We start from the raw sequence: 14,329 nt of genomic DNA, 5'->3' as shown, positions 1-14,329 counted from the left end.
CAAGAACCAAAAACTAAAATAGAAACTCAATCAAGAATCAGATCAATTTACTCAAAACCCGGTTAAGTTAAGCCAGAACCTATTTTTTTCCCATTTGAAGACAAGTCTCTACAAAAAAAAAACAGTGCAATTTAAACATTACAAGTTACATCAAAACAAGAAAGGTAACAGAAAAACACAAAGGTACTGAAAGAACCGTCTATCATCAAATTGGCTGTGTGCATTTCTTCTGAGAATGTCCAAGCAAATGACACCTTCCACATTGCACAATCCTCTTCGGTCTCTTTAGATTCTCAACTCTAACCACTTTCTTCTTTGGTCTACCTGGTGGTCTCCTCGTTTTCGGCGGTCGTATCCTCAAGATCCCTCCTCCTTGAAGCTCTTCTCCTTCATTCTTCCACAAGCTTCTATCCGGAATCTCCCCAATCATCTGCGAGTAAGTCTGCTGATAGCTCGACACTGTGAAACACGGTTCTGCAAACAGATGCACGTTCCGACCGCACGAGATCAGTGCTGCAGCTGCGTGCGCACACGGCAGTCCGTAAAGCTGCCAGCGACGGCACGAGCAAACTCGTGTCCGTATATCCACTATGTTGGTTCTCTCCGTCGACACAATCTCAAACTCGACCTCGTTTGCTCGTAAAACTTGGTAACACCGTGCGTCCGCAACCGCTTCTGTTATATGTCTCTCTGCGGATGGCACAAGTATTGAGTTCCATCTCATGCTCAACTCACGACGGTGATCGAACCAAGCTGATATCTGATGCCGGATATGTTCCATCATCTGTATGATTGGTAGTTCATGGCATTCGAGAGCCCAGTTGTATAAAACCTCAGTGATCCCTAAACCAAAATGTCCATACCTCACGCCTTGAAAATACGCTACAGCCCAGAGATGCGGAGGGAAGAGATCAAACCACGCAACCACATCTTGCGATATCTCAACCATTTCGTTTATCTTGGACTCGAACTCTGCTGCTGTGAGCGCGTAGACCGCATTCCAGAAGATATTAACAAGCTTCGTGTTCTTGAACGTATCCCTGAAGTTTTCACTAACATAACGAAGACAAAACCCATGGAAAGCAGTTGGGAAATGAGTTTCCACAGCTTCTACAATTCCACTCTGTCTCTCCGAGAGTATCGTGAGCCTTGGCATGCTATCAGTATTCATCCCTAGAAGCTTCCTCAGCTCAGATAGAAACCACGACCAGTTTTCATCGCTTTCATTGTCAACAATGGCGATAGCCAACGGAAACAATCCTTCATCCGCATCAACAGCCGCAGCACAGAGGATCACACCCAAGTACTTCCCTTTAAGGTGTGCTCTATCCAATTCAAGAAGAGGCCTACAAGCACTGAAAAACCCGGAGATACATGCTCCATACGCAATAAACAACCGCTGGAAACAATTCTCTGGTCCGGAAGCAGAAACAGAAGCAAAACTCCCAGGATTGACTAGTTTAATCTGCTCACAATACGCAGGGAGAAACCGATACCCTTCCTCATAAGTCCCATGAAGTGCAGCCATACTCCGCTCTTTCCCACGCCAAGCCTGCATATAAGAAACCGCAACCCCATGCTCATCACGTATATCCTGCAATATCTCCTTCGGTTTATACTGCGGATTATCTCTGATTCGTGCCTCAACGGATCTAGCAACCCAACCAACTGATGCTTGCTGATGATGGAGGTCACGAACACCTTCACAAGTATGTTCACTATTAAGCGTCCTAACAGAAAATGTCTGAACGCCAGGACATTTAGCGGCATGGATACGCCATGGACAGCCTTCTTTAGAGCATTTGGCTATAAACCGACTACGGTCGGATTTGACAATACGGAGATCAAAATGAAGAGCAATAGCCAAATCTTTCAAACTTCTTCTGCAAGTTTCCACATCGGGAAACTCTTTACCTACTGCTAAAACATGTTCAGATGCTAAAATACTATCATCGGAATCTAAAGTAATCAAAGCTCCATCAGCCATTAGGCATTGCATCTGAAAAAAAAAAAAAGGGTTTCTTTCGTCTTGTTGACCTCAATGCGAAATACTTATCATAACCTCACAAGGACACACCTGGATACCTACTATGAGAGAGAGAAGGTAAAATCTCAGAATCGGAACACACAAACAAAACCCTAAATCCAGGATCATAAAGCTCAATTAACCAAAAAAAACAAATCTTTACGAAATTAAAAGAGACCCATTTCCAAATCAATAGCATTTCAGATTCAAGACTTCGAATTAAAGGGGAATTAAGACATCACCTTTCTAGAAATTGTGAAAATTATGGGGATCTTCGCTTCGTTCTCGATGGCGGCAGAGATTAGAAAACGACTGAATCAGATTCGTTTCGGAGTCGGTAGCAAAAAAAAAAGAATAAGTCGGCGTTAAGGGTTATCGTCGGCGTCGGGGAGAAATTGCAGACGGCGACACACACAACAAAAAAAAATGAAAACGGAAGAGAGATGGATGGGAAAGTGGAAAGGTTAACTAAAGATTATGCCACGTGTTTATTTTCAAATGGCTCATATCTAACATTAATTTTATTTTTATCCTATAGGTTTTTAAAAAAAAATCTTTAGTGTTTATTTATGTCCCCTTGTTTTGGTATCATATCTAAAATATAACAAATTTTTGCTTAGAAGTTAAGACATTGAAAAGAATAAAAAAAACATTAAAATATTTTGTCTAAGTTTTGTTTTATCAATTTAGAAACCAATATATATGCAGTATATTGGCATCATTATAATATTTCTCATGCATTTTATAGATATGTAGTATATTGGCAATATGAATTTTTTTCTTTCTTATATTTAACAGTTTAATTAACTCTTTTTAATGTTTTCGTTTGGGCTAAAATTTATCAATGAGAATCATTTGATAAAATTCATTTGGTGATACATGTTGGTGTTGCTATGATCAATATACAAAAAATAACATTTGAACGAAAATTTCAAATTATAAATTCCAATCCTCTTTTTTTTGTTAGCTGTTTTTGTGTTTCTGAGAGTTGTTGTTATACAATGCATTTGAAAGATAATAATTTTGTATAACTAACTAAGTCTAAAACTACATTTAAAAATAGATTAGAGAATAGAGATAATGGTAATAAGAATGGCTCTCCATGCTTTTGGGAGACTAGAACCAAGTAGCAAAAAAAAACAAAAAATAGAATTCGTAAAGGAGAACAAAAAAAAAAAAAAACGAAACTTTTTCCATTCTTCTCGGATGTATCATCGGAGAAGTTCATTGTTCTTCATGTATTCTGATTGGTTTCAATTTGATCTCTTTTTTATTTTCTTCTTCTCTCTCCCTCTTCTTACGCTTTCTTCCTCTGATTGTTTTCTTTACAATCCCCCCCCCCCCCCCAAGATTTATGCCCTTTAACGTGGGTCCTTCACAAGATTGAAGGACCCCGCCATTGTTAATCACCTTCGGATTATAAAAATAAAAAAGGATCTTTAGATTTTTTTAGATTTTTGAATCTTTTTTGAATGATAAGGATGAATTGTTTTCCGTGTTTCACTTCACAAAAGAGCAGAAGCTCTCCTTGTACCAACAACAACAACCAGACTAACGAACACGATGAACCCGAATTCAGACCTCCTGGTAATTATCAAATTTAGATAAAGAAAAAAAATATGTTAGCTTTCTTGTTCCGGAACTGTGGAATTTGAAAACCCGTTTTGCTAAACGAATTTAAAAAGATGTTAGCTTTCTTGTTTGGTTTCAGTGGCGACGACAAAACGAGTTGAAGAACGAGAAACAGAGCAATTGCCGGTGAAAACATTCAATTTCCGGGAATTAGCGACGGCGACCAAGAATTTCCGGCAAGAATGTCTTCTAGGAGAAGGTGGCTTCGGTAGGGTTTACAAAGGAACCCTTCAATCTACGGGCCAGGTACGTTTCATCTCCAAAGTTACGAGCTTTGGATACCTTTTTCAATGAATCATTTAGGAGCAGAGGATTACTACATTTTCCTTGAAGTGATTGTATTGCTTTGTGAGTGTAGTTGGTAGCTGTGAAGCAGTTGGACAAGCATGGATTACATGGTAACAAAGAGTTTCAAGCTGAAGTCTTGTCATTGGCTAAACTCGAACATCCCAATCTTGTTAAGCTTATAGGATACTGTGCTGATGGCGATCAACGACTTTTAGTCTTTGAATATGTCTCTGGAGGTTCCCTTCAAGACCATCTTTACGGTAATACTGACATTTAACTTTGTAAAAGTGTTCTAAAGGAGAGAAGTTTAGGTTTTGTTTTTGAGGCTAATAATAATGGATTTGATATGCAGAACAAAAGCCAGGCGAGAAGCCAATGGATTGGATAACGAGGATGAAGATTGCGTTTGGTGCAGCACAAGGATTGGATTACTTGCACGATAAAGTGAATCCACCAGTGATATACCGAGATTTGAAAGCCTCTAACATCTTGTTAGATGCTGAGTTTTACCCTAAGCTTTGTGACTTTGGTATGCATAACCTAGAGCCTGGGACAGGTGACAGCTTGTTTCTTTCTTCCCGGGTTATGGACACTTATGGTTATTCTGCTCCTGAGTACACTCGAGGGGAAGATCTCACTGTAAAATCAGACGTTTATAGCTTTGGAGTTGTGTTGCTTGAACTCATCACCGGTAGAAGAGCTATTGACACCACTAAGCCTAATGATGAACAAAATCTAGTTGCTTGGGTAAAACTCATTAAACCCCACATTTTGGAGTTGTATTGCTTGAATGTTCCTCTTTTTGATGATATAATTTTGGCTTATGTTGCAGGCACAACCGATATTTAGAGATCCGAAAAGATACCCGGATATGGCTGATCCCCTCATGAAAAAGAATTTTTCAGAGAGAGGGTTAAATCAAGCAGTGGCAATAACATCAATGTGTCTACAAGAGGAACCAACTGCTCGTCCTTTGATAAGCGATGTAACGGTTGCTCTTAGCTTCCTTTCAATGTCTACAGAAGATGGTATTCCAACCACAATTCCAATGTCATCTTTCAGAGACAAAAGTATGTCCATTGCTTTAAGTAGACACGGTTCTTGTTCTGTAACTCCTTTTTCTCTTCCTCGAAAAGAGGAAGACGACAACTCCAGCTCTTCATCAGAATCAGAAGATGAAGAAGAAGAAAAAGAAAAAGAAAAAGAATCAATAAGAAGTATGAAAAAACAAGAGAAGGAAGAAACAACGGCACATTCAGATGATGAGTCTGATTCAAACTCTGATAAGGGTCAAGAAAAGGAACATTCTCAGTTAGAGAAACCTAGAGACTCTAGCAGTTCCTCCTCTGACTCTGAAAGTGATCAGAGAAGATCTATTCATGAAACAAACGCAACTGCGCAGAGCTTGAAGATAAATTATAGTTATAGCTCTGAAGAAGAAGATAACGAGAGGCCAAGCAGTAAAAGCAGCTCTAAATCAAACGAAGAAAGCACGTTTTCGTGGCATGGCAGTGATAAAGATCATGCTGATTCGTCTAGGAACACAAGCATGCGAATCAATAGCCTTGCTCACGATGATTCATCGAGGAACACAAGCATGCGAATCAATAGTCTTGCTCACGATGATTCATCGAGGAACACAAGCATGCGAATCAATAGTCTTGCTCATAATGATTCATCGAGGAACACAAGCATGCAAATCAATAGTCTTGCTCACGATGATTCATCGAGGAACACAAGCATGCGAATCAATAGTCTTGCTCATAATGATTCGTCGAGGAACACAAGCATGCGAATGAATAGCCTTGCTCATGACGATGATGATGAGGAAGAAGAGGAAGAGAATCATAAAACTCGGCTCGAGCAAATTCATAGCTCAAAATCTGAAGACCAAAGTATTTATTCAGATGAGGAAAGTGGTGGATCGTCTTTGCATCAGATCGAACCAGAGGAAGAGGAACACATTTCTTCTGATCATGATTAAATATTTTCAAAGAGTTTTTTTCTCAGAAGTGGATGATCAAGAAAGCCATCTATGAACACATTTGCAACAAGAAAACAACTTTTCGTTTTGAAACAACCCAATTGTCATATAAATCTAATATACATATGTCCACAATATCTTTTTGTGAAATATGAAACATAAACACAAAATTATGTATATACCTTTAATACTATATATATTAGGAAGAAAATGTTTACAAATCTAACCATATTACATTTTCGTTAAGCTTCGTTAAATTAATTAGCTAAGAAATATTACATGTTTACAAATAATTTAGAGTCGTAAACTTATGTATCTGTCTCTAAAATCTCGACGTGGTAGATATGTTATATGTCGTAAATGAAATGTGAATGAATGTAGGAAAATTTGAAGTACATTACTAGATTTGCTCATTGTGTATGGACTATATGGTAGGAAAACAAAATTGTGAACCACTTGAGAATGTCAATTATTGTGATAGACTAGTTGCACGCTTGTAGTTGTAGACTTTGTTTTGTCTCTCTCTCTTTAATATATATGTATTTTCTCAAAAGTCGATATTTGACTGATTATAAAAACTACACAGATTGCTAAATTTTGGATTTTGTTATACTTTCATAACAATAAACTCATTTAAGAGTTCTTTCAAGCTGTTTTCAGTTAGATTTTGCATTTTGGGTTTTTAGTTTTTTTTTTGGTTAATATTTACATGGGCATGTGCTTAGAATTACAAGAATTTTTTTTTCCCATATAATTTACAACTACAGTATATCTGAGTATTTGTAGTTTTTCATGATAGATAGGTAAGTACTGACGGTATCAAATTGTTTAATAGGAGAAGGCCTTGGTATTCATATCGATTGATGATTATACTTTGCAAAATAATAATAATAATAGATTGCTTCGATTCCAAGCGGATGTAACAACTAATGTACATTTTAATCATTTAAGCCATCAGTATACATACATTATAGAGTCCTTGAGTATCCATCATATAGGCACTCCATGCATCTAAATTAAACTGTTCTCAATATATCAAAACAAAAACGCAAACTAGAATTAAACTTTGGCTTTTGCGATGAAAAACGTTAAATGGCAACGTGTAAAGTAAGTCGTGATATGTACTTAATTAAGCTTAACTAATTTGCAAAATATTGATTAGCACAAATCTTGATAGATTTGAGTAACAAACGAAATCTAAGCAATTCTCACTGTGGCAACAAGACAATACCATTTCGAATTAGCGATATGTATATATTTAAATATCAAAGATATATAAGTTCAAATTATACGTCACCAAAGAAAACAGTCTACCAAACAGTAGTTGAGCCCAAAGATATCAAATAAAATAAACTTAAAGCTATCACTTTCTATTCTACCGCAACTTCAAATACACACGTAAACATCATTGTAACTTCACACCAAAGTCAGCAAAACACATAACACGACCACTACCAAATTCTATTCCAACAAAGATTACAAACATAACAACAACAAAATAACATTAAAACATTTGGTGGGTTATCATTTTCATCGTGTATATACAGTATACACACATACTCTTATATATAAATATAAGTATTTTAAAAGGAAAGGCTTGGTAGAAAATGAGAGATAGAATGGAGAGACTTGTGGTGCTTCCTTTCTCCGTCGGATGTATTTCCGATTCAAGTGTTGCCGTTTTATCTCCTCTCTCTAAGCCTCATTATCACCGTTCCCCTCAAGGTTCCCCTATATCTCTTTATATATATTGTGTATATAGCTTCTATATGTGTGTACGTGTGTGTAGATTGTATTGATATCTCATGTATCTTCTATGTGATCTATGTGATGTGTATTTCAAAAGAGATTCGTCGCGATCAAGAGGAGGAAGACCACATGAAGAATGTATTCAAGTTCCTCGCAGTTTCTAAACCGGAGATTTCTACCGGTATTAACCGGCTTTTCAAGAGCTTCAAAACCATTTCTCAACTCTTTGGTAATCTATTGTCTAGCTACTATTTTTATTTGTCGATATATTTTACGAAACAATACATTGAAAAGACACGTACTGCAAAATTAACACTTATACATGTGAGTGCAAAGTACAAGTACATGATTTAAATGTAAGTACGTATAATATAAATAATAGTTGAGTAAAATATACGAAACGAAAACAAAATGAGATAATGATGATAGCTAGCCAAAATCTAAGAACTAATGTGTAGTATTCATTTTTTTCATCAAAAAAAATAATTTAGGTGACAAAGAAGAAGAAGAGAAGGAAGAAATGGAGACATCAGGAATGGAGATAGGAGTTCCAACAAACGTAAAACATGTCTCGCATATCGGTTGGGAAAGCGGTTTAACCGCAGTTACAGGTCCAGGTAAAGGATGGGAAGATCTGATCATACCACCGGAGTTGCTTGCAGCCGCCGCTTCAACAAAACAAGATGTTAATCATCATCATCATCATCATCGTCATCATGAGCTTCATCCAACTTTATAATTCACTCAATCACTCCATATTTATAAAATTTATATATTTTATGCTTTGTTTTACGAATCTCTCTAGACATATTTTGATACATATGGTGTGAGTTTGATCTATGAAAATATATAATGTACGTATGAATATGAATCGTTATGTAAATATTTTGTATGTTATAAACTTATTATAGCCTTAAAGCCAATTTAAGTACTTGTGGAAACAGTTGAATCCTAATTCCAAAAAAAAAAACCAACAATAACTTTGTTGTGTGGGGGTGTTAACGAAGAATCTTCGACGTTACGTAAAAACAAAAGTTGATAATAATTAATAGAAAATTTCTAAAAACTGACTCTTTTAGTCAAAATAGAATTTTCCAAATTAGTTAATGAAAAGCCAAGATGTGACACGTGTCATAATGTGATGGAGATTTACAGAAGAAAAAAAAAACCTCAGAGGATCCAACAAAGAACAAATCTAATGGCGGTTTTTAACTAATTTTTTTTTTCAAAGGTCTAATCTTTTTTTTTTTTTTTTGGCGAAATCTACCAAAAAAAACTCCTAAATCTTCGTCATCTTTTTTGTCTCTCTTTTTTTATTTATTTATAAAGATTAATTAGAAAATCCAACTTGATGATTATCTCATTAATCATTTAAAGAAAAAAATATTTTTTTTTTCTTTTGGTTCAATCAATTTGATCTCTCTCTCTCTCTCAAGCGAGAGACGGAGGGGATAGTCAGAAGAAGCGTTTTTTGATTGAATGGGTTTAATCGTGGATGATGATAACGACGGCGAGGTATTGATTCCGCCGCCGAACTTTTCGATGGTGGAAGACGGCATTTACCGATCTGGGTTTCCTCAGCTTGAGAATTTCGGATTCTTATCAACCCTTAACCTTCGATCCATCATGTAAAGTTTCTCTCTTTTTTTGTTTTGTTTTGTTTTTGATTCTGAATCTCCTGAGGTATCTCTATTTTTATTAAAAAATAAAACAAGAATCTTTTTTAATCACGCCTTAAATCACTATCATCAATTATAATTTACAAAACTTTCACTATCATAATAAATGTAGCTTATAATTTAATTTTATTGTTAATTAATTGGAAAATTGACCTTAAACGCAGAAAGATTTGAAAAACGAGTTTTGTTTGTTGGGTTTATAATCTTCTGGATTACAGTTTTCTGTGTCCTGAACCATACCCTGAGGATAATCTCAAGTCTCTTCATTCCAACAACATCAAGCTTTTCCAGTTTGGCATCGAGGGCAAAACTGTATGTTTTCATTTCTAACCCTTTATTATGATTCATTTTTACTTTGTGGGTTTTTCAAGAACATCTTTTATGAGTTTAAGAATATGTTCTTTTGAGTCATTTTGTTTCTGAGTTTGGATTGTTTTTATTACGCTCATAGGATCCACCAACTCCTATGCCAAAGGATACGGTCTTGAATGCTCTTAGAGTGCTTGTTGGTAAGGAACCAAAAATAGACTTTTTGATGTCCTTTTTAGCTTCTTATTTATAGCTGTCTCGTTATGTTCTTATGTTTCTTCTTTGCTTACAGATGTTAGAAATCATCCAATTCTCATCCACTGTAAGCGCGGAAAGGTAATAATAATCATCCACCAAAACAAACCAAAACACTTCTCGGGTTTAACAAGCTTTGGGTTGAGTTAAAAGACCGAGGACTAATGGTGTGTTTCTGTGGTTAAATTGCAGCATAGGACTGGTTGTCTTGTTGGATGCTTGAGGAAAGTGCAAAACTGGTGTTTATCATCGGTTCTTGAGGAATACCAGAAGTGCGCGGGTTTGAAGTGGAGACAAAGAGACTTGAGGTTCATAGAGGATTTTGAGGTGCTCAGGTTGAAGCAATGTCTATACAGCATTATCTATCAGTACAATGGTTATGGTCTCAAGAGAAGAAAGTTGCTGTATCAAGAAGAGAATGTTGTCCAAGAACAGCAAAAACCTCAAGCCACCAAAGGCTGATATCGGATTCTGTTTTTCCCTCCTTTTCTTTGGATTTTAATTCTTTACATGTCTTGTGATGATGATGATGATTCTTTTGAGTTTAGGGTAGTTTTTAAAAAAAAACTTGAGAAAACGGATGACTTGATTTGGTCTCTCTCTCTCTTTCTTTTTTACAGTTAGAGAAACTTACAGATTGGTTCTTAATTGTTCATAAAAACCTAACAAACATGTTGTTTTAAATTTCTTAATTGAACCAAGTTTATTACTCTTTTCAAGTGTTATTGTGGATTATAAACACATGAGGCCATGGTAACTTTACGGGCAATACGATTTAATCGGCCTCCAATTGTTCACACAACATGATCATTTTCTGCAACCCTTGGGATAATAAAGTTAAAAAAACATACAAGAAAATTTCAGTGTAAAGATGTTCACGATCATATACCGATCAAAACGTAGGGCTTGTTCGTTGTTGCATCATCATCGAGGTTCAAACACCATAATGCATGTTCAGGCCTGTGCATACTGCTTAGCGATTCCAATAAATAAAAGGAACTTGTCGAAAGAATTCTGAAGTATCCTCTTAAATTTGAATTTCTCCCTATACGTTTTTGTCAAACAAGAACAAAACATAAAAAAAGCCATAAGGAACTGATTCTGATTACTAAAAGTTGTTGAAAGATCAAAGAACCTGTTACCAGGTCTATTTACATTTCATTTGCATCAGAAGAACCACATGTACATCCTGAAGCACAGAGAAATTAGAATCCTTATTTTCTGAAAGAAATAAAACAAAAAGCTTACTCGTCCAAGATGCTTTTAACTTTGAAGGAAAGCTTAAAAAAAAAAAGAAGAAGAAGCAAAAGACAGTTCCTATAATGTTTTCAGACATCAAATGCAATAAACAGAACAACAAACTCTTCAACCAAAAGAGTGGCTACAGAGATGCTGAGATTAAGAGCAAAGATTCTGAACAAGCAAACATAATAAAGAACCAAACCAAAACTCTTGTTGGCTCTCATCTTGATGAGTTAACATGTCTGGTCAGAAACAGAGATGCTGAGATTAAGAGCTGTTTTGCAAAGATATCTGAACAAGCATACATAAAAAAAGAACCAAACCAAAACTCTTGTTGGCTCATCATCTTAATGAGTTAACAACATGTCTGATCAAAACACAGAGATGTTGTCCTAAAAGTAGCTTGCTTGAACACAAGCATATATATACCAAACAACTCTTTTGCAAAACCAAGATCAATAGAATTTGCAACCAGAAACAAGAATCAAAAAGAGAAACCAATAAGTTAGAAACAAACCATTATCATAAGTTACTTTTTTTTTATATGATCATAACATAAAAATACGAAGACATAAGCATATCCATGATAACATCAACGCAGTTTATATTCTCACATCCAAACAGAGCTTTAAAAAAGAAAAGAAGAAAGACCCAAACAAATTCAGAAATCGGGGGATTGGATTCGATAATACAAATCATAATCAAAGCTCTCTTCTCTCACTTCACTTCTTAAGGCTTCCTCTGATACCAGGCTTAGGCTTAGAAGATTCAGCAGGAGCAGCTAAAGCCTCGTGAAGATTCCTCGGCTCTTCGTAAGTCAGCTTAGGATGCCTCGATTCATGATGGATCTGCATCGTCTTCAGATCCGGTACAGTGATCTTGCAGTGAGGACACTCGTACTTGGCGTGACCACCTTTCTCCTTACCGGTTCTATCTGCGAGCCCAGCTTTACCTCCGCCTCGATTGGTCAACGCTGCATCGGCCTTAGCTTGTAGCTCCTTCGCCGTATGCTTCTTTGGCTTCGCTTTTCCTGTCATCGTCGATGTGTGCGGCGGCTAAGAAGAGATGAGAGAAAGTTCGCAAGAGGGGGGGAAATGAAAACCCTAACCCTAATTTTGCGATTGAGGGGAAAGAACGATTTTGGGGGATATGAGAGAAGTTGGATGCGAGAGATTTATTTATCTTTCTCTAAATTAAAAAGGAATATTTATCCTATTTTGTGAAAATTAAAAAAAAAAATTAAAAAAAAAAGAGTCTTTATTGAGTGTAGTAAGGTGCATATTAAGACTTTTGCTCCCATTTTGTTCGTATTCGTTCTAATCCGCTTATAGCTTTTTATTTTTTTTATTACCTTTTAGCTAAAATCAAAAACAATATTAAATTAGATTACGGATTATTTTTTTCAAAAGGTTGTAAAAATTATTACAAATCTTAGAATTTGTACATTCACGACCAGAATCTTTTGTTTGTTCGTGTTGGATTTTGTACCGTATGGTCCGTATCCAAATACAAATTTATTAATTGGAGACAGCTAAGATTTTGCGTTTAGGTTCGGTCTAATTTTGCACAAAAAAAAGGTTCGGTCTAATTATTTTGTCGAAAGTTGATTGAATTGCGTTGTTTGCTCGGGGAAAAAAAAAATCTATTCACATCAATCGATTGTCAGACTCGAAGCCCAACTCGTAGTAGCCTAAAAAAAATCTAAACCAAAGTAGCTAGCTAGAGAGAGACCAATAAAATTTGGGATCATAATCCCATCTCTCTACACTCTAAATCATTGACTTTCTAGTATATATACATGTCAATAGGTCATCATCAGGATAAAAGCAGCGTTTGCATTTAAGAATTCTTTAAATTTAAGCTTTTCAATCTCTTACTTTTTTTATTTAAACTATCAATAATCGTTATTTTTTTATTTGTCTTAAACCTTAAAATTTGTTTGATATGTATTTATACAAAGAAAATTTGGATTTGGAACCTTCTTTTTTCAATTCATACAATCATAATACCTCAATGCATCTCTCATATATATATATATATATTTTCTTTTTTTTAATAAATATTAAATTATATTCAAAAGGAAAAATACTTGGGTACAACTAGTGCATCATGTGTCCAAAAGGTTTGAGGAACAAAAATTATAGTATTAACCTACGATGCCCGTGTGATAAACCAAGCTTGCAGTCCGGTTGCATAACAGTGATCGCCTAGAAGTCCGATAGCTAAGAGTTGATCCCTCATGTGTCTATAATGAGGCATGAGGCAGGTTGTGGGGACTCTCCATGCTTTCTCCTGTTTCTTTCTTGTCAAAGGCTGTAGTCTGACATTTGCAGAACAGAGCAAGCCAAAAAACGTTGAATGCAATCTCCCCAGTCATGACAAGTCGAAGAGATGATGGTGTGCCAGTTTGTTGAAAATTTAGTCTTGTAAACGTTGAGTGCAGAAGCTCGCCAGATTTCAACACTAAAAGTGCAGGAGAAAAATAGGTGATCTCTAGTTTCAGTAGCATTAGAGCAGAGAATGTAAGCCCCCTGAGCTCCCCTGTTCTATTGGAGCATTCGGTCGCCGGTGGAAAGCCTGTTCCGAACTGCAAGCCACATACAAAATGAGGTTTTTGAGATAGAGTGAGTAAACCAAACACACTTATGCCAGGACACCTCATTAACGATGGAGCGAATCTGAGACCAAGTATCCTTTGTTGAGAACAAATGATAACTTATAGTTACATTACATATTATCCAAATGATAACTTATAGTTACATTACATATTATCCAACCATATTTTTTGGACTTGTTAATGTATAATATGCAAGACTCTACTACGCAACATAATCATCCGATTACTTAAAACCTGATTCTAGTAAAAAATTCGTTTATAGATGGACTTTTAACCATTTGAGTAAAAATGTTTCATACATTCAATATAAATTTCAAAAAAATAATTAAGTAACAGAATATCAAGTTACCATAGTTTATAGTAACTATTATTCTATTATATATCTTTGGTTAAATTTACATGAAAATAACATGGTTATCTTAGATAAAAAGTGCTGATGAAAACCCGAACTAGAATCCATATCCAACACTTCCGGATAAGCTAGTGTACTCATAATTTTTTTTTTCTTTTCTCATTTGAAATCATTCTGGTACATTCAGTATGATCTC

At 35.7% G+C, this 14,329-nt stretch overlaps 5 protein-coding genes across 9 annotated transcripts; 3 read left to right on the top strand and 2 right to left on the bottom strand.

Moving 5' to 3' along the window:
- Positions 1 to 67: 67 nt before the first annotated feature.
- Positions 68 to 2,603, bottom strand: LOC104735682 (uncharacterized). 3 transcript variants are annotated; one of them, XM_087480886.1, is made up of 2 exons: positions 2,269 to 2,603; positions 68 to 2,085 (listed from the first exon to the last, which is right to left on the bottom strand). In XM_087480886.1, the coding sequence occupies exon 2, from the start codon at positions 1,997 to 1,999 to the stop codon at positions 206 to 208; it is 1,794 nt and encodes a 597-aa protein (XP_087337012.1). In that variant the 5' UTR covers positions 2,000 to 2,085; positions 2,269 to 2,603; the 3' UTR covers positions 68 to 205. The 3 variants fall into 3 exon arrangements, with proteins under 3 accessions (XP_087337012.1, XP_087337013.1, XP_087337014.1); XM_087480887.1 differs by having other exon boundaries at positions 68 to 2,088; positions 2,269 to 2,587; XM_087480888.1 differs by having other exon boundaries at positions 68 to 1,999; positions 2,269 to 2,518.
- A 541-nt stretch (positions 2,604 to 3,144) lies between these two features.
- On the top strand, positions 3,145 to 6,151 carry LOC104735681 (receptor-like kinase LIP1). Of its 2 annotated transcripts, none has more exons than XM_010455507.2 (5): positions 3,145 to 3,613; positions 3,738 to 3,904; positions 4,017 to 4,206; positions 4,299 to 4,693; positions 4,779 to 6,151. In XM_010455507.2, the coding sequence occupies exons 1-5, from the start codon at positions 3,499 to 3,501 to the stop codon at positions 5,928 to 5,930; spliced, it is 2,019 nt and encodes a 672-aa protein (XP_010453809.1). In that variant the 5' UTR covers positions 3,145 to 3,498; the 3' UTR covers positions 5,931 to 6,151. The 2 variants fall into 2 exon arrangements, with proteins under 2 accessions (XP_010453809.1, XP_087337010.1); XM_087480884.1 differs by having other exon boundaries at positions 3,151 to 3,613; positions 3,719 to 3,904.
- Positions 6,152 to 7,347: 1,196 nt separating this feature from the next.
- Positions 7,348 to 8,602, top strand: LOC104735680 (CRIB domain-containing protein RIC4-like). Its single transcript, XM_010455506.3, has 3 exons — positions 7,348 to 7,655; positions 7,777 to 7,908; positions 8,171 to 8,602. The coding sequence occupies exons 1-3, from the start codon at positions 7,538 to 7,540 to the stop codon at positions 8,416 to 8,418; spliced, it is 498 nt and encodes a 165-aa protein (XP_010453808.1). The 5' UTR covers positions 7,348 to 7,537; the 3' UTR covers positions 8,419 to 8,602.
- Positions 8,603 to 8,817: 215 nt separating this feature from the next.
- On the top strand, positions 8,818 to 10,634 carry LOC104735679 (inositol diphosphatase DSP5-like). 2 transcript variants are annotated; one of them, XM_010455505.3, is made up of 5 exons: positions 8,818 to 9,307; positions 9,577 to 9,670; positions 9,810 to 9,867; positions 9,960 to 10,003; positions 10,115 to 10,634. In XM_010455505.3, the coding sequence occupies exons 1-5, from the start codon at positions 9,159 to 9,161 to the stop codon at positions 10,382 to 10,384; spliced, it is 615 nt and encodes a 204-aa protein (XP_010453807.1). In that variant the 5' UTR covers positions 8,818 to 9,158; the 3' UTR covers positions 10,385 to 10,634. The 2 variants fall into 2 exon arrangements, with proteins under 2 accessions (XP_010453807.1, XP_087337676.1); XM_087481550.1 differs by having other exon boundaries at positions 8,855 to 9,307; positions 9,523 to 9,670.
- Positions 10,635 to 11,683: 1,049 nt separating this feature from the next.
- LOC104735677 (protein METHYLENE BLUE SENSITIVITY 2) lies at positions 11,684 to 12,379 on the bottom strand. The gene has a single exon (XM_010455504.3). It carries the CDS (start codon positions 12,199 to 12,201, stop codon positions 11,887 to 11,889), a length of 315 nt encoding a protein of 104 aa, XP_010453806.1. The 5' UTR covers positions 12,202 to 12,379; the 3' UTR covers positions 11,684 to 11,886.
- Positions 12,380 to 14,329: the final 1,950 nt, after the last annotated feature.

This window comes from Camelina sativa, chromosome 13 (assembly GCF_030686135.1).
Source record: "Camelina sativa cultivar CO46 ecotype springtype chromosome 13, ASM3068613v1".
NCBI lineage: Eukaryota > Viridiplantae > Streptophyta > Magnoliopsida > Brassicales > Brassicaceae > Camelina > Camelina sativa.
The sequence above is the reverse complement of the archived record's forward strand: the minus strand, read 5'-3'. Positions and strand labels throughout refer to the sequence as shown.

Coding starts and splice junctions, on each gene's coding strand:
- LOC104735682 (XM_087480886.1), bottom strand. CDS start 1,999: ATGCAATGCCTAATGGCTGATGGAGCTTTGATTACTTTAGATTCCGAT.
- LOC104735677 (XM_010455504.3), bottom strand. CDS start 12,201: ATGACAGGAAAAGCGAAGCCAAAGAAGCATACGGCGAAGGAGCTACAA.
- LOC104735679 (XM_010455505.3), top strand. CDS start 9,159: ATGGGTTTAATCGTGGATGATGATAACGACGGCGAGGTATTGATTCCG. Junction 9,868..9,959: donor TGCTCTTAGAGTGCTTGTTG/GTAAGGAACCAA, acceptor CTTTGCTTACAG/ATGTTAGAAATCATCCAATT. Junction 10,004..10,114: donor TCCACTGTAAGCGCGGAAAG/GTAATAATAATC, acceptor GTTAAATTGCAG/CATAGGACTGGTTGTCTTGT.
- LOC104735681 (XM_010455507.2), top strand. CDS start 3,499: ATGATAAGGATGAATTGTTTTCCGTGTTTCACTTCACAAAAGAGCAGA. Junction 3,614..3,737: donor ACCCGAATTCAGACCTCCTG/GTAATTATCAAA, acceptor GTTTGGTTTCAG/TGGCGACGACAAAACGAGTT. Junction 4,207..4,298: donor CCTTCAAGACCATCTTTACG/GTAATACTGACA, acceptor TTTGATATGCAG/AACAAAAGCCAGGCGAGAAG.
- LOC104735680 (XM_010455506.3), top strand. CDS start 7,538: ATGAGAGATAGAATGGAGAGACTTGTGGTGCTTCCTTTCTCCGTCGGA. Junction 7,656..7,776: donor TTATCACCGTTCCCCTCAAG/GTTCCCCTATAT, acceptor GTATTTCAAAAG/AGATTCGTCGCGATCAAGAG. Junction 7,909..8,170: donor AACCATTTCTCAACTCTTTG/GTAATCTATTGT, acceptor AAAATAATTTAG/GTGACAAAGAAGAAGAAGAG.